Here is a 27,192-nt window from a genome sequence, read left to right as displayed (position 1 = left end):
GAACATGGATTCTCCAAAGGATCGCCCCTCCGTTGCCCAGAGGGGCGCCTCCTGGTCCACACCTACTGAGTTAGCCTGCTTTCTGCTGCTATAAGAAAATACTTGAATCTGGTAACGTAGAAAGAACAGGAATTTGTTTAGCTCATAGTTCTGGAGGCTCGAGGGCATGGTGCCCCCGTTGCTTGGCTCTGGGGAGGACCTCATGGCAGATGGCATCACAGTGGTGAGAGACGGGAAGCCCGGAGTTGGGAGAGGCCAGCCAGAGTCCAGCACCCCAAGGTGACCTCACACCTCCCAGGAGGCCCCGCCTCTCAAAGGCTCCGCCACCTCTCAATGTCCCCACGCGGGGGACCTAGCTTCCCCACATGAACCTCCGGGGGACACTCTCCACCAGTCCAAACCGCGGCTGCCTCTCTTCCCATTCTTCCCCCCAGATGTTCACTGGGCCTTCTGGGATCATCCATGAAATAAGCTACGCATACTCAAACCCTAGGCTCAGAACCTGCCTTGGGTGGTACTCAAACCAGGATACTAAGTGTCTACGGTTTCTTCCACCTTGGAAAGAATCCCTTTCTTAGCAGTTGCCGGCTACCCCTCCAGCTGCTTCCCTTTCCTCTGAACTTGAGCGCTCCTCAAACACGCTGCCTGTCACAGGCTGCCATGACATCCTGTTGCTAATCCAGGACAGATAGCCAGGACAATTATTCTGTGGCTAGATCCCAGAAGTACTTGCACAGGCTGGTAAACACCATTAGAGGACCTCCAAAGAACAGGAAACCTCGTCAACAATAAAAATTAAAATTCCGAGCTAGTAGCTGGTGAGTGTCGCGGTGATCTTAGCTAAGTGGGCAACTGGAAGAAATGTGTGCAGACTTTCTGCCAGCTTGGGCTGGGTCTCTGTGAACAGTGTGGTCGTGCTTACGAAACTCTGCACACCAGGGCCGGTACCAGTTTATCATTACCCTTAAATTTCAAGGTTGGTTTTGATTTTGAAAAGTTAAGAATTACTTTAGTTTGTGTATTGTGATTTTTTTTTTTTTTATAAGCCAAAAGTGTGTGATTTTTTTTTTTTTTCCTTTTGGTATGGGGATTTAACCCAGGGGCAATTTACCACTGAGCCACATCCTCAGTCCTGATTTTTTAAAATTTTGAGACAAGGTCTCACTAAGTTGTTTAGAGTGTTGCTAAGTTGCTGAGGCCGGCCTTGAGCTCGAAATCCTCCTGCCTTAACCTCCTGAGTTGCTGGGATTCATTTTTTAAAATCTTTTTCTAAAATTAAAAAAAAAACCAAAAAACAGTCAGGTGTGGTGGCACATGTCTGTCATCCCAGCGGCTCGGGGGGCTGAGGTAAGAGGACCGCAAGTTCAAAGCCAGCCTCAGCAACTTGGCAAGGCCCTAAGCAACTTAACAAAACACTGTCTCAATCAGTCAGTCCATGGAGCCCTGTAACTGACACATAATGATCGTGCATATTTGGGGTCCAGTGTGATCATCAATACATGAATACGTAATGACGTGAATATGTATGTGTAATGACGGGACCGGAGGCAAGAGAAGGCCAGCTGCCTATGGCCTGGACCCCCTCCCGGTGAATGTCAGCTCCATCGCTCTGGTTGTTCACACCCCAAAATCTTGGAGTCACCCCCACTGCCTTTCTCAGAGCCTTTAGCAAACCCTGTCGACTCCACCCTCGACATGCACCCGGGCACCCAAACAGGTCCCGCCACCTCTCCTCCCCCACTCTGCTCCAAGCCACTGTCCTCACCACCAGGACCTGACAGTTGTCACCTAACTGGTTTGTCCTCTTCTGCTCTTGTCCCTGACGGTCTCAGCGAGGGAATCCTGGTTGAGCACAGCTCTGTTTTCCTCGCCCTTTGTCTAAAGCCGCCCACTGGAGAAAACCCACAGCTGCTCACTTTTCCTGCGGACCCTGTTGGATGTCCCAGCCCCACATCCTCTCTGACCCACATCTACCCCACCTCTGGCTTGCTGCTTGGACGAGCCAGGCGCGTCCTGGCTCAGGACTTTGCACTTCTGTTCTCTCTGCTTAAAATTCTCTTGTTCACATGGTTCTTCTTTCTATCTCTGGCCCCCCTGGTAAAACCCCCATCAAGTAGGGGGAAACATTTTCACAGAAGTTAGATCTCGTCCTCCACAAATTCCGCCCCCATAATGCATAATGGTTAGACCCTGCACAGTCTGACCCCAGCTGACTTCCACCATTTTCAAATCATGCCTCTGTCTCTCAGGTACATGGGTCTTTTGGTCCAAGATTGGTCCTGCCTCAGGGCCTTTGCACCTGCTAAGGAGAGCTCTTCCCTGAGGACTTCTCTTCAGTCTTTAAGATCTACTTTGAATTCTTCATTTGCCTGTAGCTCGGCCCACCATGGCTGCTGGGGCTTCCGTTGTCTTATGGCTAGCGTGTCTGGACCTGGAGAGGAACCTTCTCCCTGGGCCCCTCGCCTGCTGCCATCTCTCCTCCTTGGACAGGAAGTCACCCTCTGTCTCACATCCTTGTTAATGTGTCAACTATTTACTGAACATCTTTAGCGAACAGTAATTCTGAGGCGATGGCCAAGACACGGCTCTGCACCCCAGCCACCCCAGCAGGAGCAACAGATATGAACAAGCAGACCACAGGAGAGGTGGCCCGTGCCACTCGCGGCCAAGCAGCAAGTTAGAATATGCTCAGCCTCACCAATAACCAGGGACCCAAAATCCCAAGGAGCTGCCATTGCGCGTCCGCTATGCATGTGACAAACGCGAAAGCATCGGCCCCTCCAGCCTCGGCCCCACGGCGGCGGCGCGAATGGAGAGCAGCTTAAGAGAGAGGCGGTGCCAGTCCTAGGATCAGCGACTCCAGCAACGGCCAGTCTCCCGAGGTAGGGGTGTGGAGTTGAGGCCCTGCTCAGGGGTTCTGCAGCCACGGAAGTGGAGCCAACCGTGCCAGGATGCACGAGTCTCAAAACAATGCAGGGCGGAAAAAAGTCACAGAAGGACATACTCAGAGCCATGTCACTTACTCAAAGCCTGGAAATTATTCTGCAGAGTAGTCGCACAGTGCGGGGAGGGTTCCAGGAACCGGTGGAGGCCCGGGTCCGAGGAGACTCAGGTCCCGTCTAAGCTGGAACCTAGCAGTTCTTGGGATGCGTAAGTCGCCTGGAGGGACTCTTAACCCCCACTGCCGTGTAACAGCTGTGCAAATCCTGCCCGACCGTCTTGATCCGGAGATCAGGACCAGAGAGGGTCCATCCCCGTCCAGCACAGGTGCAAGTTTAAAAGACAGTTTGGACCTTTATTTTATTATTTGCGTATGTGCAGTGCTGAGGACGGAGCCCGCAGCCTCAGGCTGCCCGGCCCACAGACGCCAGCTTTGAGATCCTGATGGGTGGTCGGCTGCATCCGCGGAGGCGGGTCCAGGGGGCCGGCGGCGGCCACGCGCTCTGCAGTGAGAAGAAGGGAGACCGAGTGACCCAGGTCAGGTCCAAAGGGCTGAGTAGGGCCGACAGCCAAGGACGGGAGGCGGACGTAGGAAGACGAAGCGGTGATGGACGAGGCAGATGGTGAATAGGTAGGTGGGCAGAGAGATGAAGGTGACAGTGACAGGACGGGTAGGCCCGGGGAACGGACCTGGTGGGAGACGGCGGGTGGTGATGGACGGGTAGGTGGAAGGCGGGCGGGTGGAGAGAACCCCAAGGCCGTGCGCAGGTTCGCCGGGCGTCGCCTTCCCGGGGGCGTCTCCCCTTCTCACCGCTGGAGATGAAGCGAAGCCGTGGGGCGGGATTCGAGTCTGCGCCTTTCCAACCCGAGACGCGCGCAGGCTCCTACCTTCGAGGGCAGGCGGGGTGGCCCGCGGGCCACGGACTCCGGGACCTCGCCCAGGCGCCCCTCCTGCCTGGGGGGCAGTGCCCCACGGACTCCGTGTCCAGCCCCACTCAGGGTCTCTCCGGTTCTGGATCTTGCTCTGCGCCGCAGCTCGGCGCTGACCCTGCTGACTGCGCAGCTGCCCAGAGAGGCAAAGCCCCTTCCCAAGGTCACCCAGGAGGCTGGGCTGGAGACGCACCGCATGCTGCTTGCCCAGGCCTCTCCCTCCACCGCCCGGCCTCTCTGCCCGCTCACCTACCGAGGCGTCGCCGCTGGCCAGCTCTGCCCAGAAGAGGGTCCCAGCTCTGTGTCACGCAGGAGGCCGGCCTTCGGCCCGCCCGGGGGAGCGCAGGGCCTGGCGGAGCACAACCTCGCCGTCCATCTCGTGCCCCCGCTCAGTCCCTCGTGTCTTGTTAGGACACTGGCTAATTGTTCCCTTCTCCTCCCTTCCGGGCAGCCTCTTAGGGCAGGAGGCCCTCCCCGGCTCATTCCGACTTTCCACACTTCCACACCCGCTGAGCTAGGGCGGCAGGGGCTCTGGGCTCTTTGGGGGCCTCGCTGCCGAGCATGGGTTCAGTGGATTCCCTCAGCTCTCCTGCGCCTGGCCACACCCTGGGATAAGTCTGGCTCTCCACTGCTGGAAGCAACAACCTCTCAACTTTTGTTTATTATTAGCTTTTGGAGGGGGATACAAAATATTCTGTCTGTAAGAGCCACTGTGGGACACGATTTCCACGTGTGTTCATGCGTGTGCCTGTGCTTCTCATTTCCATGGTCTGCTGTATAAATAGTGCTTCCGGAACTCGTGCAGTGTCCACGGTTCCTAGCGGCCCTGTCCCATTCTCCAATGAGCATCTTGCCTGCCCGGCTTTACAACTCCCAATGCTGCTTCTGTTCCTTTGCTGTGGAATGTAATCCAACCCCCTGCACTTGGCACAGAGTCCCTCACTACCCGGCTCCCCTTGACCTTGCAGTCCTTTCTATAGTCATTTCTTATCTCATTCTAATCTAGAAAAATTTTGAGCCTCAGGGACTTTGCACATGTGGTCCCTCTGCTTGGAATGTCCCTATTCTTCCCGACAGAGCCCAAGCCTCTTCTGCAGGATGCATACCTGTCACTGTTCCATGAGTGTGGGGTCCTTGCTCTGGCCCATTCTGACATTCTGTCACCCCCAGCCTGGAGTTTCTCAAAGGCAGGGACTGGGGCTGAGCCACATGCACCTCAGAAAAAGCATTGATCTCTAGCATATATAAAGAACACAAAAAACACCAAAAAAAAAAAAATATATATATATATATAAAACCCGATCAATTAATGTGCTAAGGAACTGAACAGATGCTTTACAGAAGAAGATAAACAATCCATCAACAAATATATGAAAACATCTTCAGTAATTAGAGAACTTCAAATCAAAACTACGCTAAGATTTTATCTCACTCCAGTCAGAATGACAATTATCAAGAATATAAGCAACGATAGGTGTTGGCAAGGATGTGGGGAAAAGGCACATTCATACATTGCTTATGGGAATGCAAATTGGTGCCACCATTATGGAAAACAGTGTGGAGATTCCTTAGAAAGCTTGGAATGGAACCACCATTTGACCCAGCTATCCCCCTCCTCGGTTTATACCCAGAGGACTTAAAATCAGCATACTACAGAGATACAGCCACATCAATGTTCATAGCAGCTCAATTCACAATAGCCAGACTATGGAACCAACCTAGATGCCCTTCAATGGATGAATGGATAAATAAAATATTATATATATATATATATATATGTATATATATATACACACACACACACACACACACTGGAATAGTACTCAGTTTTAAAGAAGAATGAAATTCTGGCATTTGCTAGTAAATGGACAGAGCTGGAGACTATCATACTAAGCGTCATAAGCCAAACTCAAAAAACCAAAGGCTGAATGTTTTCTCTGATATGTGGAATCTAATTCACAATAAGGGTGGGGTGCTAGGGAAGAATAGAGTTACGTTATATTAGGTAGAGGGGAGTGAAGAGAGGGGGTAGGAAAGATAGTAGAGTGTAACAGACATTATTATCTCATGTACATATATGACTGCATGACTGATGTGATCCTACAATAAGTGCAATCAGAAAAATGAAAAATTATTTTCCATTTATGTATGATTTATCAAAATGCATAAATGCATTCTACCATAGAGTATTAGTAATTAGGACAAATAAATAAAATTTTAAAAATTAAAAAAAATATAGACATTAGAAACCAGGCGTAGTGGTGCAATCCTATAATTCCAGCGACTGGAGAGGCTGAGGCAGAAGGATCTCACGTTTGAGGCCAACCTGGGCAACTTAGCGAGCCCCTGTCATTGGAAAAAACAAAACAAAGAAAAAATCTGGGGTGGGGGACTGGAGATGGAGTTCAATGGTAAAGTGCCCTTTGGGTTCATTTCCCAAAATAAAAGTAGAAAGGATAATTGTATTTGGGTTTCATGAAAAACTCATTTACTTATGGCGCCTTTTACGGGAATTCTTGCAGAGACCATCTGCCCTACAAATCACTTTTCGTTGTAACGGCATTCGGGGCGATTTCTGTTACATCGAGTCAAGTTGGCCAACAATGAACGGTGGCAGGTGGCACACTTGCCAGGCCAAGTAGACATTTCATTCAGTCGCTTATGGATCTTGATTTGGGAGCTATGTTTTGATGCTTTGAAAACAATTTCCCTCTACATCCTGAACTTTTCTGAGACTTCTGACAGCCTTGAGGCGCCCCCCGGGGGACACTGGATGTACTGCAGGAAGAGGGCGACGTTGCAGCCCTCTTGGGGCTCGCGGTGCACCCGCGCTCCCTAGTGCCCACCTTGGGAAACGCACCCTGTGAGGGTGGAGGGCCATCCTGAGTTCGGAGCTGCAGAAGCATCGACCTATGTCCGCCGCCCGCGGCCCTTTTCCCTTAGTTTTCTCCTCCTCCTCCTCCTTTACCCGACACATCATTCCCTTCCCTCCTGCCTCCGTCTTGCCATTCCGTCTTCATTCTTTTATTTCTTTTCCTTTTTTTGTGGTGCTGGGGATGAACCCAGGGCCTTGCACATGCTAGGCAGGTGCTACCACCGAGCTACCATTCAACTTACTTCTGAACTAGTTTCACCACGATATGGTGGATATACACTAAAAACACAAACTCAGCATGCACATTTGATAGGTTCTGACATACTCTCAGAAAACGTCATCATAATGTCACTATCGCTTTAATTTTTTTTTAAATTGTGAACTATTTCAAACTTGGGGAAGCGTTTCAAGATACAAATAACTCCTCTCAGGCTCACCGGCTGCCACACCCCCATTTGTTTTATTGCTCCATCTCTATCTATATACATATTTTTGTCCTGAGTCATTTGAGGGGAGTTGCAGGGGGAAAGCTGGATGAGTCAGCTTAGGTAGCCTGTCTTAGTCCCATTGTGCTGCTATAACAAAACACCTGAGACCGGTAAATTTAAGAAGAAGAGAAATTTGTTTCTCACGGTTCTGGAGGCTTGGAAGTCCAAGTTCAGGATGCTGACATCTGGTCAGGGCCTTCTGGCAGTGTCTGCACATGGCGGAAAGAGATTTTTATTTTTGAAACAGGGTCTCACTATGTTGCCCCAGGCTGGTTTTAAACTTGTGGATTCAAGTGATCCTGCTGCCTCCTCCTCCTGAGTTGCTGGGAGAAAAAACGCGTGTCATCACGTGGCAGGGGAGTGAAAGGGTGTGACTCCATCCCCACCAGCCCTTTTCGTGGTGGTCCTGATTCACTCACAAAGACTTCGTCACCTCCCCAGGGCCCCGTCTCTGAAACCACCACAGAGCAAAGATCAAGTCTGAGCATGAATCTTGGAGGGGACATCGTCATCCACACCGCTGCACTGCCATGACAAAATGCCACAGACCGGGTGGTCTGAGCAACAGAAAGGTGCTGACTGATCACATCAGTCAACAGAAAGGTACTGGGGAGATAGCTCAGTAGGTAGAGTGCTTGTCTTGCAAGCACAAGGCCCTGGGTTTGATCCCCAGCACTGAAAAAAAAAAAAAAAAAAAAAAAAAACGGTGCTGTCTCGGACTCTGGAGACTGGAAGTCCAAAAAATCAAGGTGTGGGCGGGGCAGGTGTCTGGCCAGGGCTCTCTCCTGGGCTTGTGGATGGCTGCCTTCCCACTGTGTCCTCCCGTGGCCTTTCCCTGGTTTCTGTCTGTCTGTCTCTCTTCTGAGCACACCATCCCATTGATTTGGGTTCCTCCTCTAAGACCTAATTTCAGTATCTCCTTAAAGGTCCTGTCTCTCAATACAGTCACATCAGATCTTAAGCTTCAATATGTAAATTTTGCAGAGACACAAATGAGGTCACAGCAATGTCTCTCTACCCCTGAATTTCCATCGGCTGTGTATTAAAGACAAGGGCATTTCTTATTTACTGATTTCTTCATAGATACTGGGGATTGAACCCAGGGCGCTTTACCTCAGCCCCTCCCTTTTTTGAGACTAGGCCTCACTAAATTGCCCAGCCTGGTCTCGAACTTGCAGTCCTCCTGCCTCAGCCTCCTGAGTCCGAGGGCATTCTCTTACATAACCACAGTAAATTTATCAAAGTCAGGAAGTTCAGCACTGACACAATATTATTATCTAATATGCAGTATGGATTCAGACTCTCCAGGTGTTGTAAATGTCCATGGTTGAAAGCAGGCTTTCCCGGCTCTGGTCTGAGAGCAACCCAGAATCAGGTGCGTCTAGTTACCACCTCTCTTTGGTCCATCTGGACCAGTTCCTCTGCTTTCCTTGGTCATACATTGAATGTTTTAAAATCAAATTAAATTTTTTAGTGGTAAGACTGACGGGCACCATCACTGAGGAAGATTTTACAGAGAACCCTACCAGCGTCCCCATCCAGAACCAGCTCGAGTTTCCGCACTGACGCGGCTGAAGAATCCAGGCCCGTTTTGCATCGAACACCTCTCAGCCGGGGTGGGCATCGGGCACTTCCTCTTCATCACGTGTGTGGCAGGTACTTCAGGAGCAGAGACATGGCACGGTGACCTTGGCACATCATGTCAGGAGGCACATAATGGATCTCTTCCCTCCTCCCTGGAACTAGGAGTCTCATGCTCAGACACCTCTGGGGAGACCAAGGAATGGGGGGGAGTGCGGGAGGAAGAGCCAGCCAATGTTGCCTGGGAAAGTGCTTCTGAGGGCGTTGGGTGCCGGGACTAGAGAGGATGTGGCGCTTTCTGGGGCCCAAGGAGGGGAAGATTCTCATTCAGTTCTCACATGTCACCGTTTCTACAAGTTAATGTCATCTCAGCTGCCAGCTGATTTCCTCTTGGTGTCTGGCCCTGTGGGGGCCTCACGCGGGATGAGAGGTGGGAGGAAGCCCACCCACTGCAGCGCTGGTCCCGGTAGCCAAGGTCGGAATCGACCCAGGGGCCCACGGGTGGATGAACGGATAAAGAAAATATGGCATGCGTACACAACGGAATACTAGTCAGCCAGAAAAATAGCAAAATCCTGTCCCCTGCAGCGACCTGGATAGACCGCAGGGCCTCAGGCCAAGGAAAATAAGCCAGGCACATCAAGACATGCACACGTCCTCACTCAAGTTGGTCTCTCGCTCTATGACAACAGCTTCTTCAGCCTCACAGCCGAATGAGAACATATGGGCAAGGAGTCGGGTGCCCCGTGGACTTGGCAGTGGTGGCCCAGGGGTGGACTTCTGTGGTTTTTTGCTGAAATGGCCATAGCAGCCATTGTGACGACCTGCACTATCTCTAAGCACTGGGGGATTTTCTCTCTTTCCTGCAGATTCCGTTTCTCTATCAGTCCAGCTCCTCAAGCTGACCACTCCTGCCAGGCCCTGGTGTGACGGTGGCTGCCGGTCTTTGCTCAGCTGGGAAGGGAACAACCCTCTTTGAAATAGAAATCATTTAGACTCCTTTGTATCCACTTGCTTGGACGACTTTAAATCAAACCATGATTTTTAGCTCATCTGCTTTTTCATTACAGCATAGTGGGCCTTTCTATTTGTGATGGACCTTCTTAGAACTTCAAAAATCCATTACTGAGCATGGATCCTGAGCTCACAAGTTTTTCAGATATTCTGATTTAAATAAGGAAGTGGTGATGATGGAGGACAACGATGAATTACAGAGTTATCCCCAAAAGTGCAAACGATGGGGTGAGAGATTCCAGGAAAAAGTAAGTGCTGGCCACTGTGCCATCCGGAAGCCTCAGCCCTTGCCCGGGAGGAAGTCAAAGCTGTCACTGCAGAAATGTGGGAGAGTGGGGCGCGTGGCGTTTACTAACAGGTGGCCGCCCTGGTCTGTTTTCTGTTGCTATTAACACAATACCACAGACTGGGTAAGTGCAAAGAAAAGAGGATTATTTTGGACCATGATTCTGGAGGCTCAAGGTCAAGGGGCCGCATCTGGTGGCGGCCTTCTTTCTGGCAGAGTCCCAAGGTGGCGGAGGGCAGGCTGCACCTGTGTGTGTCCTGTGGTCTCTCCCTCTTCCTCCAGAGCCACTAGGATTCAATCAGGGACTCTACCCTAATGATCTTATCTCATCCTAATCAGTCCCCAAGGGCCCCCCAACTCCGTAGCTGGAGTAAGTTCCCATCCTCTGAATACCTCACAATGGCAGTTAAACTCCCCGTGGATTTCAGAGGGAACCAACAATATTCAAATAGCCAGTGTCCCCAGGCTGGGATCCATCTCTGCTGTTGGATTGATAATTTTGTCGTAAAAAATTTCTTCTAAGACAAAAAACAACAACAACAACAACAAAAAACACCTTCCTCCTTTGAAGTTACTAGGATGACCATTTGTGCTTCCTATGAACCATCCCCCACACACTCCACTGAAGACTGAGAGGAAGGAGAGATGTGGTAAGTCTTGACCACATGGCCTCAGCCGAGGGTCCCTGGGAACACCATGAGGTCATCTCTTTGCCCTGCAGCCACCTCTGCCAATGACCTTGGCCATGGCCCTGCGGACCTCTCTGTTCCTCAAGCTGTAGACGAGGGGGTTGAGTGTGGGGGTGACCAGGCTGTAGAAGAGAGAGAGCACGTTGTCCTGGTGCGGGCCGTGGAAGGCGCCCGGCACCATGTACATGAACACGGCCGCCCCATAGAAGAGCCCCACCACCGTGAGGTGTGAGGAGCACGTGGCCAAGGCCTTGTGCCGGGCCTCTGCCGAGCGCATGTGCAGAACGGCCCGCAAAACGAGGCCGTAAGAGGTGACAATGAGCGAGATGGGCAGCAGCAAGATCAGCACCCCCGAGACGGACAGCGCCAGCTCGTAGGCGGAAGTGTCGGCGCAGGAGAGCTTCAGCAGGGCCGGCAGCTCACAGCAGAAATGGTCCACCGTGCGCGAGGCGCAGTAGGGGAACCGCAGGGCGATGGCCGTCTGGACGGAGGCCACCAGCACACCCGAGAGCCAGGAGGTGCCCGCCATCAGCAGGCAGACCTGACGCCTCATGAGCACAGGGTAATGCAGCGGGTGGCACACCGCAGCGTAGCGGTCATAGGACATGAGGGACAGCAGGACGGCCTCAGAGACACCCATCAGCATCAGGAAGAACATCTGAGCTGCACACCCCCCGAAGGAGATGGAGCCCTCCCCCAGCAGGAAGCCAGCCGCCATCTTGGGGATGGTGACCAGTGGAAAACCAATGTCCAACAGAGAGAGCTGGCTGAGCAGGAAGTACATGGGCACGTGCAGCCTGGAGTCTGCGCGGATCAGGAAGAGCAGCGCGGTGTTGCCCAAAAGGCCGGCGGTGAACATGGTGGCCACCAGGGAGAAGAGGACAAGGTGTGGGCCCGTGTGGTTGAAGAGTCCCACGAGAATGAAATCTGAGGTCATAGGCTGATTGGATTCCGCCATCCTCCAGGAGGTTCGTTCACCTGCAGGAAGAATAGGGCATTTGACAAGGGTCTCGGTGGGGACAGTTTCGTCTCCCATGTCAACTGCAACTGCTTGGTAGCCGCTTCCTGGAGTCTCATGAGAAGGTGTTGAGCAGAAGGTAGAAGAGCAGCTGCCAGGGGCTGGGTGACCCGATCAAAGGGTACAGCTTTCGGTCATAAGAAGTCGGAGCTCCAATGCACAATGTGGGTGGTGATGGACAGCTAATCAATTCATTGTGCTCATCACTGCTACGGGCCTGTGGAAGTCAAAGCACCATGCTGTCCACCTAGGCTAGATACAAGCTTTTTTTCCTTTCTTTCTGACTCAGGGGTGCTTTACCACTGAGCCACCACATCCCCAGCAATTTTTATGTTTTATTTAGAGACAGGGTCTTGCTGAGTTGCTCAGGGCCTCACTAAGCCCAGGCTGGCCTTGAACTTGCCATCCTCCTGCCTCAGCCTCCCGAGTCCCTAGGATTATAGGCATGGGCCATAGCACCCGGCAAACTTTTTCTTTTGCCAGTTAAATATGTTTTTTTTAGAAAAAGAATAAAATCTACAATGGAATTGTGAGCTTTGTGATGCAGGGTCTGTTTTATGCACCCCATGAATGTCACAGGGACTGGAACGTGAGGGCTGCTGGAGCTGTCCTCAAGGTCTCAGTTTAACGGAGGTGCAGGTCGGTGGGCAAGTCTCCTCAGGACAGTAAGCAAGGGGTTCAACAGAGAGGGACACCTGGCGCTGTGGCTTCCCAGCGAGGCCTAGTGCCCCCGCTCTGCCTGGAGGGAGGGGCCAGAGAAAGCTTCCTGGAAGGGAGATGAGGAAGGGGCACAAACTCAGGTGGGCTTCTCCCACGTGCACTCAGCGCTGGTCACTTTGGACACACTTTGGTGCAGCAGTGGACACCAGCAGGCATCGTCTCATCCAATCCTGTTCTGCTGCTCTCTACCTAGAGGTAGTGTCAAGCAGAGGACTCGGTCCCCAAGACTGTCCCCTCTGCTTCCACTGCCAATTCCACCCCCACTTGTTTCCTCGGTGCTTCTGATGGACAGGCTATACAGCAGGGTTCCCCCCACCCCGCCTCAGGTTCCACAAATCTGCTAGAGCAGATCATAAATCTACGGGGAATACTACAGGCACATTTGCCAGTTTCTTATAAGGGACATTTCAAAGAATTCACATAGGCAGCCAGATGAAGAGTTAGATGTAAGCGTGGTTCTTTTTTTTTTTTTTTTTTTTTTTTTTTTTTTTGTGGTGCTGGGGATTGAACCCAGGGCCTTGTGCTTGCGAGACAAACACTCTACCAACTGAGCTATCTCCCCAGCCCCCCAAGAGTTGGATGCAGAAAGGGAGGCTGGGAAGGGTCCCCAAAGCAGGCACTTCCCTCCCCTCGGAGTTGGGGGCGCACCCCCACCTGGCACGCGGGTTTTTGCCCACCTTTCTGGAGGCCTCCGTGTGTCCGGCTGTCTGGAAGCTCTCTTGACTCGGTGTGTTGGGGGATTTTAACGGAAGCTTCAGTGCACAGGCCTGAGTGAAGCACAGGCGATCGTGTAGGAATGTGATCAAACGGAAAGGCCGCGGCGGAAAGCTAACGGAGCAGGAGGGCCCCGCGAGCCGGTCTGTCCAGAGGCTCCTGGGCCTGTCCGTGCGGCAGGCCTTCCCCCGGCTGTGGGGCAGGACCCTTCTGAATGCAATCTCAGGATCTTCCACCGAAGTAAACCAGAGAACTTCTTTATGACCAGCTCCCAGACAGAAGGTAGTGAGGTTAGAGCTTCTCTGACCTGCCTGGGAGGACGGAAATCCTCGTGTGTCCGGCCTGTCTCGGGGAGGAAGTCGTGAGCCAGGAACCGTGAACCAAAAAAATCCCCAAATATGCCTATGGGTACCACAATGTCAAGGAGAACTTTGAGTGCAAGGTCTGTTCCAGGGAAGGTCATCCCAAAGAGAACACTATGATGTGCGAGGACCGATTGTTATATAGTTAAGCGACACACTCCAGGCTTAGAGCAAGACCCGGACACCGCCTCGCCTCAGCCACATCTGGCCTTATGACTTTGGGGAAGTTATTTAACCGTCAGTGAGTAGGGATAAATGACACCTTCCTTGTGGCAGCTGAGGATTAAGTGAATCGAAGAGCTTAGCACAACCACCACCGGACAGCTAAGACTTGAGGTGCGACTCTTCCTCGTAGAGTGAAGGGGATTCGGACTTTAAGACACTTGCCTGGGGTTGGGGGCGCAGCTCACTGGCAGAGCACTTGCCTAGTGTGTGCAAGGCCTGGGTTCCACCCCTAGCGAACCCCGGCCCCCGCACTGCACAAAGAAGGAAAAGGAGGAGGAGCAGGAGGGAGAGGAAGAGGAAGAGGAGAAGGAGAAGAAAAGAAGAAAAAGAAGAGGAGGAGGAGGAGGAAGGAGAAAGAAAGGAAGGAGGAGGAGGAGGAGAAGAGGAGGAGGAAGAAGAAAGGTTGAATGACTTTTTAAACACTTTCTTAGTTAGGTGTAGTGGTGCACACCTGTAATCCCAGTGACTTGGGAGGCTGAGGCAGGAGGATTACAAATTCAAAAACCAGCCTAAGCAATTTGCTGAGGTCCTAAGCGACTCAGTGAGACCCTGTCTCAAAAATAAATAAATATCTTGCCTAATCTTTGTATAAGATTATCCTAAAGGAATTGTCAAATAAAGGAGGAAACAAGTTGTGTCAAACAAATAAATAAAATTTAAAAAATGAACCAAATGACCGGGAAACCAAATCATATCTCTATAATAACCCTGAATGTTAATGGCCTGAATTCATCAATCAAAAGACATAGACTGGCAGACTGGATTAAAAAGAAAGATCCAACAATATGCTGCCTGCGAGAGACTCACCTCATAGAAAAAGATACCCATAGACTAAAGGTGAAAGGATGGGGGAAAACATACCATGCACATGGACTCAGCAAAAAAGCTGGAGTATCCATCCTCATTTCAGATAATGTGGACTTCAAGCCAAAGTTAGTCAGAAGGGATAAAGAAGGTCATTTCATACTGCTTAAGGGAAGCATAAATCAGCAAGATAGAACAATCATAAACATCTATGCCCCAAACAGTGGCTCATCCATGTATGTCAAACAAATCCTTCTCAATTTCAGAAACCAAATAGACCATAACACAATAATACTAGGTGATTTTAACATGCCTCTCTCACCACTGGACAGATCTTCCAGAAAAAAATTGAACAAAGAAACCATAGATCTCAATAACACAATCAATAATTTAGACTTAACGGACATTTATAGAATATACCATCCAACCAAGAGTGAATACACTTTCTTCTCAGCAGCACATGGATCCTTCTCTAAAATAGACCATATATTATGCCACAAAGCTAATATTAGCAAATACAAGAAGATAGAGACACTAGCATGTATTCTATCAGATCATAATGGATTGAAGTTAGAAATAAATGAAAGAGTAAAACACAGAAACTATTCCAACATCTGGAGATTAAACAATATGCTATTATATGATGAATGGATAACAGAAAATATTAGGAAGGAAATTAAAAAATTCTTAGAGGTAAATGAGAACAAAGAAACATCATATCAAAATCTCTGGGACACTATGAAAGCAGTACTTAGAGGGAAATTTATTTCATGGAGCGCATTTAATAAAAGAAGTAAAACTCAACAAATAAATGACCTAACACTACAGCTCAAAGCCCTAGAAAAAGAAGAACAGAACAGCACCAAAAGTAGTAGAAGACAGGAAATAGTTAAACTCAGAGCTGAAATCAATGAAATTGAAACAAAAGAAACAATACAAAAAATTGACAAAATAAATAGTTGGTTCTTCGAAAAAATAAAATTGATAAACCTTTAGCCACACTAACAAAGAGAAGACGAGAGAAAACCCAAATCACTAAAATTCGGAATGAACAAGGAAATATCACAACAGACAGGATTGAAATACAAAACATAATTAGAAGCTATTTTGAAAATCTATACTCCAACAAAAGAGAAAATTTTGAAGGTATCAACAGGTTTCTAGAGACATATGAATTGCCTAAACTGAACGAGGAGGACATAAACAATTTAAATAGACCAATTTCAAGTACTGAAATAGAAGAAGTCATCAAAAGCCTACCAACAAAGAAAAGTCCGGGACCAGATGGGTTCTCAGCCGAGTTCTACAAAACCTTTAAAGAAGAGCTCATTCCAATACTTCTCAAAGTATTCCATAAAATAGAAGAGGAGGGAACCCTCCCAAACTCATTCTATGAAGCCAATATCACCCTGATACCTAAACCAGACAGAGACTCATCAAGGAAAGAAAATTTCAGACCAATATCCTTAATGAACATTGATGCAAAAATTCTCAACAAAATTTTAGCAAATCGCATACAAAAACATATTAAAAAGATAGTGCACCATGATCAAGTTGGTTTCATCCCAGGGATGCAAGGTTGGTTCAACATCAGGAAATCAATAAACATAATTCACCACATTAATAGACTTAAAGTCAAGAATCACATGATTATTTCAATAGATGCAGAAAAAGCATTTGATAAAATACAGCACCCCTTCATGCTCAAAACACTAGAAAAAATAGGGATAGTGGGAACATTCCTTAACATTGTAAAGGCCATTTATGCTAAGCCCATGGCTAATATCATTCTAAATGGTGAAAAACTGAAAGCATTCCCCCTAAAAACTGGAACAAGGCAGGGATGCCCTCTTTCACCACTTCTATTCAACATCGTTCTTGAGACTCTGGCCAGAGCAATTAGACAAACCAAAGAGATTAAAGGGATACGAATTGGGAAAGAAGAACTCAAACTATCCCTGTTCGCTGATGACATGATTATATATTTAGAGGAACCTGGAAATTCCACCAGAAAACTCTTAGAACTCATAAGTGAATTCAGTAAAGTAGCAGGTTACAAGATCAATGCCCATAAATCCAACGCATTTTTATACATAAGTGATGAATCTTCAGAAAGAGAAATTAGGAAAACTACCCCATTCACAATAGCCTCGAAAAAAATAAAATACTTGGGAATCAATCTCACAAAAGAGATGAAAGACCTCTACAATGAGAACTATACAACACTAAAGAAAGAAATTAAAGAACACCTTAGAAGATGGAAAGATCTTCCATGTTCTTGGATGGGAAGAATTAATATTGTCAAAATGGCCATACTACCTAAAGTGCTATACAAATTCAATGCAATTCCAATTAAAATCCCAATGATGTACCTTACAGAAATAGAGCAAGCAATTATGAAATTCATCTGGAAGAATAAGAAACCCAGAATAGCTAAAGCAATCCTTAGCAGGAAGAGTGAAACAGGGGGTATTGCAATACCAGATCTTCAACTCTACTACAAAACAATAGTAACAAAAACGGCATGGTATTGGTACCAAAATAGAAAGGTAGATCAATGGTATAGAATAGAGGACACGGACACAAACCCAAATAAATACAATTTTCTCATACTAGACAAAGGTGCCAAAAATATGCAATGGAGAAAAGATAGCCTCTTCAACAAATGGTGCTGGGAGAATTGGAAATCCATATGCAACAGAATGAAACTAAACCCATATCTCTCACCATGCACGAAACTAAACTCAAAATGGATTAAGGACCTCGGAATCAGACCAGAGACCCTGCAGATTATAGAAGAAAAAGTAGGTCGAAATCTTCACCTTGTTGGTCTAGGATCAGACTTCCTTAACAGGACTCCCATAGCACAAGAAATAAAAGCTAGAATCAACCACTGGGATAGATTCAAACTAAAAAGCTTTCTCTCAGCAAAGGAAACTATCAGCAATGCGAAGAAAGAGCCTACAGAGTGGGAGAATATCTTTGCCAATCATACTTCAGATAGAGCACTAATCTCCAGAATCTATAAAGAACTCAAAAAACTTTACTCCAAGAATTCAAATAATCCAGTCGACAAATGGGCTAAGGAAATGAATAGACACTTCACAGAAGAAGATCTACAAGCAATCAACAAACATATGGAAAAATGTTCAACATCTCTAGTAATAAGAGAAATGCAAATCAAAACCACCCTAAGATTCCATCTCACCCCAATTAGAATGGCGATTATCAAGAATACGAGCAACAACAGGTGTTGGCGAGGATGTGGGGAGAAAGGTACACTCATACATTGCTGGTGGGGCTGCAAATTAGTGCAGCCACTCTGGAAAGCAGTGTGGAGATTCCTTAGAAAACTTGGAATGGACCCGCCATTTGACCCAGCTATCCCACTCCTTGGCCTATACCCAAAGGACTTAAAATCAGCATACTACAGAGACACAGCCACATCAATGTTCATAGCTGCTCAATTCACAATAGCCAGACTGTGGAACCAACCTAGATGCCCTTCAATTGATGAGTGGATAAAGAAACTGTGGTATATATATACAATGGAATATTACTCAGCCATAAAGAATGATAAAATTATGGCATTTGCAGGCAAATGGATGAAATTGGAGAATATCATGCTAAGTGAGATAAGCCAATCTCAAAAAGCCAAAGGACGAATGATATCGCTAATAAGTGGAGGATGACACATAATGGGGGGGAGGGAAGGGTTAGTGTTAGGGTTAGAGTTAGGGTTAGGGAGGGGGGCAAGTATGGAGGAAGGAAGTACTGTATAGAGGGTAAAGAGGGGTGGGAGGGGTGGGGGGAAGGGAAAAAATAACAGAATGAATCAAGCAACATTACTCTATGTAAATTTATGATTACACAAATGGTATGCCTTTATGCCATGTACAAACAGAGAAACAACATGTATCCCATTTGTTTACAATAATAAAAAATAAATAAATAAATAAATAAATAAATAAATAAACAAAGAGGGCTGGGGATGTGGCTCAGTGGCTGAGCACTCCTGGGTTCAATCCCCATACCAAATAAATAAATAATAAATCCTCTCCTACCATAGGGCACATGGGACTGGAGCTTAGCTCAGTGGCTGCCAGGCAGTGGACTCTCCCTGTGCATGCTAGGCAAGTGCGCTACCACTGAGCTACAGCTCCAACCTTCTTTATTTTATTTTGAGACAGGGTCTTACTAAGTTGCCCAGGTGGCCTTGAACTTGTGATCCTCCTGCCTCAGCCTCCCAGAGAGCATGCTAGCTCTTTTTGTTGACATTATTCAACATCGCAAGTCTGGTACAGTTGTGTGGCAAAATTTGCCAATGCGGCTCATTCTCAGTCACACGTGTCCCCCTCTCTTTTTACCCTAACTCAGTGTTTTTGGCCAGAAGAGGTTTTTTTTTTTTTTTTTTTTTTTTTTTGTCTCCCCCTCCTACCTAGGGGACATTGGCAATATCTGGAGACACGTTTGTGTGTGGTGAGTAGGGTGTGCTTAATGGCACCGACTGATGGAGTGATAGCTCGTTGTCATGGCAACAAGTTACCCAGCTCAGCATCTGTGCCCAGGACAGTCCCCAACACAAAGAATAAACTGATCCCAAAAGTCGGTAGCACAAGAGTTAAGAGAACCTTCTGCTGATCCATCTCTGACCTCAGGTGGGGCCTCTGGGGTCGTCAGGGGTCCATAGTCTCTGCAGTGTAGCAGAGACCTGGGTCATGTCGCTGGCGGGACTCGAGATTTTGCTGTGAAGTTGCATTTTCAGCTCTGATTTGTGGGAAATATTAATAAGAATCAGTTCCAGCTTAGCTCCCTGGTGCATTTCACTGTTTGCACATCTCTGCCTAGAGAAAGGATTGCTCTTCCCCAGGACCGTGTCAAGGGATTCTCCAGGGGATGATGTATCTAGGCCTCTGTTCACATGGGGACCCCCATCCCTGTCTTAAAGGGGATGAGAGGGAGCGGCTTCCTACCAGGCATTATCCTACAGCAGGCGCTGGCTGAGGCCAGCAGGGCTGCGGACTTTCACTTGAAGCATTTCTCAACCTTTGCACAGTTGGCATTTGGGGTTGGATAATTCCATGTATTTTACAGGCTTTTTTCCTGCTTAGTTCCCACAGTAGGTGCTGTTGCCTGCATCATAGGGAAGAGAACAGTGATTAGGAAAAGCCGCCATCAACCCAGCATGGTTCAGGAACGTCCTTCCTCTCATCAAATTCGTGTCCCCGTGGCACCTCAAAATGTGACTTTATTAGGAAACACCGTCTTTGTGGATGTAATTAGTTGGGCTCTCGCGATGAAATCATCCTGGATTCGGGGCGTGCCCTAAGTCCCATGACTTGTGTCCTTACAGGAAGAGGAGAGGACGCAGAGAGGAGGAAAAGGGGCCTGTGTGAAGAGAGATCAAGATGGAAGCACGGCGAGAGGCCCAGGAAGCCCTGGAGCCACCAGAATCCAGGACAGAAGGGGGCACTGTCCCTGAGAGGCCCTGAAGGAACGGATTGCTGGTGCCTGGATATAGGACTTCCGGCTTCCAGGACGGTGAGACAGGCCTCTCTGCTGTTCCAAGCCCCGTCCAGTAGTGGTGCTCTGTGGGGCTCTGCCGGGACAGTAGTGCACCTGGAAAGCGGTGACAGAACCCACTTCCAGACCACAGCTGACAACTCCTGCTGGCCCCTTCATGTCACCACTTTCTGCTACCCACACTGCCAGGGACCATCCAGGACCCAAGTCCTTGGCTGTCCTGCCCCACGCTTGTCACGCATGGCTATGTGCTAAATGATCACCATACTTCCTGTCCAGGGGCAGAAGCCAGGTGGCCAGCCCTGGGGTTCATGGTGCCCTTGGATGTCCCACCCTAGTGGTCCCCTGAGCACCTACCTGGCTCTGGTAAGGTGGATCTTCCAGCTGCTGCGTGCGCTGACCCACCAACAGCCTCAGCCTCTGTCTGGAGAAGATGCCAAGCAAGTCAGCCTGGTGTCCCTGCAGGAAGCCAGCCCACGTGAACTCAGCACTCCTGTCTCTGGATGCTGGGTCTTCCGCCTTTGAAGACCATCTGGGATCTTCTCAAGGTCTTCTCGGTGATGGGTCCATTTCCTTCCCTCAAACACTCAACTTCGTGTTTTCCTGACCTCGGTTTTCCTTCCAGAGTTTTTGGGTGGTCCCTTTATGAATGATGTGTCCATACAAAAGCACCTTGCCCCCCACGAGCCTTCGGAACCTCCTGCAAGATTCTCCAATGGCATCGCTATCTCCTTTGGTTAGAGTCACGCCGGGGACTTTGGACACATTTTCCCTTCTGGACATTCAGGGAAATGCACACCTTCCCCAGGCGGCAGGCAGGGCTGGACAGAGACGGGTTTGGGTTCAGGATGAACTGGTGGATTTTCTCCTTGTTCTAAATCAAATGCTTGGCTCCTTAGGATGCAGAGCAGCGGGCTTTCTGAGTTGACTTTAGCAACCCATCATTTCCATATTTTCCTGCTTGCTTCTTGCATTCGAGGTCCGACGGGCTGGCGGCGTCCTGGGTGCTATGAAAGCCGCTGCAGCCTCTTCTCCACCGGACACAGGGGGCGCGGGGCCCACGACAGCACTTCCATTTCTTTAAAATTCAGATGTAAAGAGATGACTGTCTCCAAGCTGGCGTATAAATGTGTTTCGACAAATAAACATCCATAAAACGTCACTTTAAGTATTTTCCTTTCAGAGGAAGGGATCTACAGAGGCAAACGTGCTCTCGATCTGCGCAAGTCACACCGCAGCCTGGGCTCTGCCTCTCTGCTAGTTTTCTGATCAAAGAATGGTTATTAAAGAGCTTGGCTCAAAAAGCACCCCCGCCTTCTTTCTTTCTGTTTGACCCTCACCCCAGCCACACAACTCAGGAGGCTGGTAACAAGGAATCCATGAGCACCGGCCAAATAAGTAAAACCTATGAGGTGACATGTCTAAGGTGACAAAGGGACGGACTGAACCTCCCTGCGACCGAGTCCAAGTCCCGGGTCCTCTACTCTATCAGTTCAATCCGCTTTGGCTCTTGGTGCCCTGTCTCTCCAAGGTTCACTGTTTTGATCTCACAGTATCATTTTTTGACTGTCCCCAAAAGGGGAGATGAAGCTGTCCCTGAGCTTTGCCAGAGAGCAGGTCCTGGGTCGAAGCTCCAGCAACCGTCAGGAGCGCTGGTCTCCCCAGCTCAGCAGCCTCCGTGAAAGTCCACCTTGAACTTCAGAAACGCGACCTTCCCTGAGGGGACGCTGCGCTCAGGCTGGCGCAGAGCGGTGAGCTGGGAGGAGCGCTGGGCAAGAGCCGGGGACAGGCAGCCCCTCCGCCCAGTCTGAACACGAATAGCAAGCCATCAGCTCCGTGATGCCGGCTGCTGGCCTGTCCTTTCTAATCACACCTAGTCCCTGGACGCCCCACAGCAGGGCGGTGCCTGGCCCCCACCTCCTTCAGGGTCAGAGCTGATCCGCTGCACTGCGCATGCGCCGGGGCTCTCCGCAGCCCAGGTGTCTTCTGGCTAAAGCTCCTCGGAACCCAGCCCCCCTGGTACATGAATCCTTGGCTCACAGTCACCGAAAAGCTCTCTGAGGATAGAGTTCCCGAGGGATGCGGTTGCATCACAAAGTCTCATAAAACTGCTTATCTCCTTTTTTTCTTTTGGCAGAGAGAATATTAAAAGTCAGGGGAGTTGGAGCCCTTGAGGCTGGAATTATCCCTAGAGATGATGGAAAGCAATTTTCAGCTTTCAAAAATATCATTTCTGAGGCTGGGGGTGTAGCTCGCTGGTAGAGCCCTTGCCTCGTATGCGCCTCCAACACTGTGAATACACGCAAAAAGATGTTCATATATATGATTTCTGGTCTTCAGCGAATCTCTTCTGAATGAAATAACGGAACATGAGGTTGGAGATACAGCCAGGAAATAGCCAGCTTCTCTAGTCTGCCTATTCTAGAGTATCTCCCTTCTCTGACCCGTATTCTCTGTGGGTGCTCACTGAACTCACAGTCCCAAGAGAAAATAATACTGCAGGTCTTGATACTCCTGAAGACCTTGGCAAAGTCACTGGGAAAATGGGGAAGGCCATAGTGTGCGTGTAGTAATACGGCTAAAATCAGGCAACAAAGCAGTGTATGCACAAGAGTACTGACCCAAGATACAGTACTAACTGAGAGCTGTAAGTCATGAAGGGAGGCAGGACCAATGACCACAGATAAATCAAAGAGGAGACAGCTGTTCATCCCTGCTAAAACCATTGCAAAAGATTTCCTGGTGAGTGGTACATATACACAATGGAATATTACTCAGCCATAAAGAAGAATAAAATTATGGCATTTGCCAGTAAATGGATGGAACTGAAAGTGATCATGCTAAGTGAGTGAAATAAGTCAATCCCCCAAAACCAAAGGTCAAATGTTCTCTTTAATACTCGGATGCTGACTCACAATAGGCAGGGGTGCGGATGGAGGGGTAGAGTGGATATTCACCAGATTGGGACGGGTTGGGGGGAAGGAGGGGAAAGGAGTGGGGATAGGAATGGGAAAGACAGTAGAATAGATCGGATATAGCATTCCTATGTTCATATATGAATACCTGACCATTGTTACTCCACATCAAGTATAAGCACAAGAATGGGAAGTTAGCCGGGCGTGGTGGTGCACGCCTGTCATCCCAGCAGCTGGGGAGGCTGAGGCAGGAGGATCACAGTTCAAAACCAGCCTCAGCAACTTAGTGAGGGCCTAAGCAACTCAGCAAGACCCTGTCTCTAAATAACATATAAAAAGGGACTGGAAATGTGGCTTCTGGGTTCAATTCCCCGTGCAAAAAAAAAAAAAAGGAAGTCATATGCCATGTATGTATAACATGTTAAAACACATTCTGCTGTCATGCAAAACTAAAAAGGACAACAAGGAAAACTTTTCCTGGTGAGCCCGTTTGTATAAGTGATTGAACAGTTCAATCACTGTTCCTTTCCAAATGGTATCTGGCATTTGGGGACGGTGGAGGTGAAAAGGTCAACAGAGGAGAGTTAGGAGAAGAAGCCTGTGGGGGGCCAGAGATGAAAAGAAGCAGGCTTGCCTTGGAAATCAAGTTGACTGCAAAGAGTTGCTTTGGCAGGAGCCCCAGGCTGGTTTTTCTGGGAACCACAGAAGAATAATTCCCTGGTAATTGGTCTCGTGGCCCCTGCTCACGCTCACAGGAGAGGCTGCTGAGAGCAACACACCACCAGTAGATCGTGACCTGCCTCCTCTCTTCTCGTTGTAAAGGCCAACTCAATTGCGATTTCTAGGGTCTGAACTATTATTATAGAGCAAAACTCTGTTGCTCGAGGTAAAGTTGGAGAACATGGAGATGCTGTCCAAAGCCAGAGTGTGAGATGTGAACTAGTCTCTGTCCTTTGAGATGCAAAAACCTGGCAGTGGTTCAGACAGGTGGGAGGGTGGGCCCCTCCACTATTCAAGGGACATTTGGCTGCACATGTGAGCGAGATGAGGTCTGTGAGCCACTGGCTTCCTTGTGATTGCTGTCCACACAGGAGCAGGTGAGAGCAGAGATCCTCTGCAGGGGTAAATGGACTTTAGAAACAAATGTGCAAAAAGCAATAGCGTCCAACAAGTCAATATTTCAGTACTTGAAAATATCAATAAAATGTGTGGGCCCCTGGCAGAGCTGATGCATAAAAATGGAGACTGTTATGGTTTAGATGTGGTGTCCCCCAAAAGCTCACGTGTGAGCTGATGCAAGAAGGTTCAGAGGAGAAATGATTGGGTTGTGAGCATATAAATAAATGAACAAAATAAAGGTACTGTGTCCATTTACAGCTAAAAAAAAATAAAAAAAAAAAGCCGAGAAGGGTGTCATAGAAAGAGATACTCTGGACCATCGTCTGATGAGGTCAGAAAGCAAACATTCTAAGCAAAACACCAGCACATGGAACCTGGTGAAATACGTAAAGGTAACGCATTATAATCAAGCGTAGCTTATTCCAGAAATTTTATCATTCATAAACCAACCAACGTAATCCATCACCTTAATAAAAAAGAAAAATATGAATCTTCAGCAAACAGCATATTGAATGGGGGAATGATTGGTTGCTTATTCCTTGAAGAGATAGGATTCAGGGGACAAGGAAGCCTCTCATGACCACTTCAATTCAAAATTATACCAGGCAGTGCAGCAGTGCAGGAAAAAGAAAATAATTAGAAAGGAAGACAGTTGTCAATATTCGCAAATCATATGATAGTGTGTACACAGCATGTGAAGTCATCTGTAGACGAAATTTATTACCAGTCACAAACATGCAGAAAAGGAAAAATTTTAAATATATGTCATTTCAACCGGTTCGGATCTGACCTGGGACGCATCTGAACCCATCCTCCTACCTTTGCAGATTCCCAGGAATAAAACTATTATCACTTGCGCTTGAGTCTCACCAAGCACCAGCAGGGGGCGCAGGAGGGCACTGCGTGATCCAGGGGTCGGATGTGGGTGGGGAGGCGGGGCTGGGGTCTTTGAACCCGAGACCCCATCGGCCTCTCTGGCTGACCACAGGGCCCCAGCGCTGATGGTGGGTCCTCCCGGAGCCCAAGCACCAACGTCATTCTGTGGGCCGCAGGGAGGTGTTTGCTCAAGAAAGGGACCAGAGTTAGGGATGAATTTAAGGGGCAAGATCGCAGCTCTGAGTCAGGGAGGAGAGCCCCTAAAAGTAGATCCCTTCCTCTGGGGTACAGAGGCCTTGGCCAGCTTGTATCTTCCTGGGGGATGAATATTCACAGATGGTAATAAATATTCATGGGGTTCACGTAGGATTCGGGGAACCTTACTCAGTTCCATTAGCTCGTAAGCAGCTAAGGGGTGTGTGAGCACTAACGGTAATCCGCCTGAAAGAGCCAAAACGCAGACCGAGGTCAGAAGCGTCTGGTGCGCAGCCGCCGAGACAGCGGCCCTGTGGTTGGGCAGGAGGCTGCTTTGTCCAATCAGAGAGCAGAGGGCCTCTGGGGAGCCAGAAGCATCTCTACCGTTACCCAAGGACCCGCACCAGCGGCCCAGCCACAGTTGCTTCGTGTTCCCTATCAGTCCCATCGGGATCCCTCTTCTGCCTTCAGGAAGGCCGTTTCCTCTTCTGGGCTCCAGGCACCGAGCCCTCACTGCGTGCGGGGTGCGGCACATCCCTCTCCCGCTTTAACTCCAAGTTCCTCCTTCATTCCCATGCCAGGCACTGGAAGCTCTTTGGTTGACAAAAATCACCCTCAAGAGCGTGGGATCCAGAGCCAGATCGCTTGGGCGCAAGTCTGAACTCTGCTGTGTGACTTGGGCAAGTTGATTCCCCTCTCTGCACTTCAGTTTCCTCAACCCTCTAACGGCGGATAACAACACTGCCTGAGCTGCCCCAGGAGTAAAGGAGGAAATGCAAGGGACTTACCGCTATGCCTGGAACATAGTAAATGCTCAATAAACAGGGCCGTGATGACTTCTTTCAGAAAGTTCGTCTCTGGCAAATCCAAAGCTTGTCGTTCAAGACGTAGTCTGGGTCCCTGAATCAGCTGCCCCCATTTCAACGGTTCTGCATACAGGGGGCAATTTTTTCTTGGTGCAAGGAAGTGAGAAAATGAGAGCCCTGGATGAATATGCCAAATTGACATCCTGCCACAGAGTCCATGTCTCGCCCTAGCAAAGGTCGCCACGTGAGGAGCCTTGCTGACCCTCCTCTCCAGTCCGCCCCCCTCCTCACCGCTCTGGATTCTGATCACCTCCTAAGGTACTCCATCTCTTCTTGACTCGGGGCCTTCGTGCTTGCTGTTCCCTGTCCTGGGATTGTTCTTCTCCAACTCTTTTCTGATGGATTCAGGCATCGGCTGCGATGTCACCTGGTCCCAGAGGTCCTTCCTCCACGGTATAGATTCCGCCCGCCCCCAGCCATTTCCATCCTGTTATCCATTGTTGCCATGGCACTTTCCTGTTCTGAAATCACATTTGCCTTCTACTTTATTGTTTGTCTTCTCTAATCAAGATTCGAGCTCAAAGGAAAGAAAAAAAAAAAAAAGCCGGAAGCTCCACACGACAGGGACCCTGCCTGACTTGCTCATTCCTATTGTTTATCCGTCGGTAGCCTTTGGAGCATCAGTATTACAGTCTTCGCAAACTTTTCTTCCCACTGGCCGATCCCTCTGCCGGGACAACTCTGAAGTGCATTGCCAGCACTGTCCTCCAGGGGGCGCTTTCTCCCTCCTGTTAGGGATCAGGCCTTAAGACACCTCTATCTCCAGTATTTCACTGTGTGTTTACACATAAAAAAGATCCATTCATTGGTTGACAGATACTTATATTGATTCCAGATCTTGGCTATGGTAGGGCTGCAGTAAACAGGCTTGTGTCCTCATGTCTTGACACAACGATTTCAGATCCTCTGAATTGGGATTGCTGGGTCATAACTATTTTATAGTTTTTTTTTTTTAGAAATTCCATATTATTTTCCATATGCCTATATTAATTTAAATAACCACCAACAACCTTTTAGGGTTCCTTTTTCTCCACATCTTTGCCAACTTGTTA

General features: G+C 48.7%; 1 protein-coding gene across 1 annotated transcript; it reads right to left on the bottom strand.

Annotated features, from left to right (window-relative positions):
- Positions 1-10,816: 10,816 nt before the first annotated feature.
- Positions 10,817-11,932, bottom strand: LOC306647125 (olfactory receptor 2Z1-like; the record flags this gene model as incomplete). Its single annotated transcript, XM_079116143.1, has 1 exon — positions 10,817-11,932. The coding sequence occupies exon 1, from the start codon at positions 11,837-11,839 to the stop codon at positions 10,817-10,819; it is 1,023 nt and encodes a 340-aa protein (XP_078972269.1). The 5' UTR covers positions 11,840-11,932.
- Positions 11,933-27,192: the final 15,260 nt, after the last annotated feature.

The sequence above is a fragment of the Sciurus vulgaris genome, assembly GCF_902686455.1.
Source record: "Sciurus vulgaris genome assembly, chromosome: 16".
Taxonomy (NCBI): Eukaryota; Metazoa; Chordata; class Mammalia; order Rodentia; family Sciuridae; genus Sciurus; species Sciurus vulgaris.
Note: the sequence above shows the minus strand (reverse complement) of the source record. Positions and strands in the feature narration are given on the sequence as shown.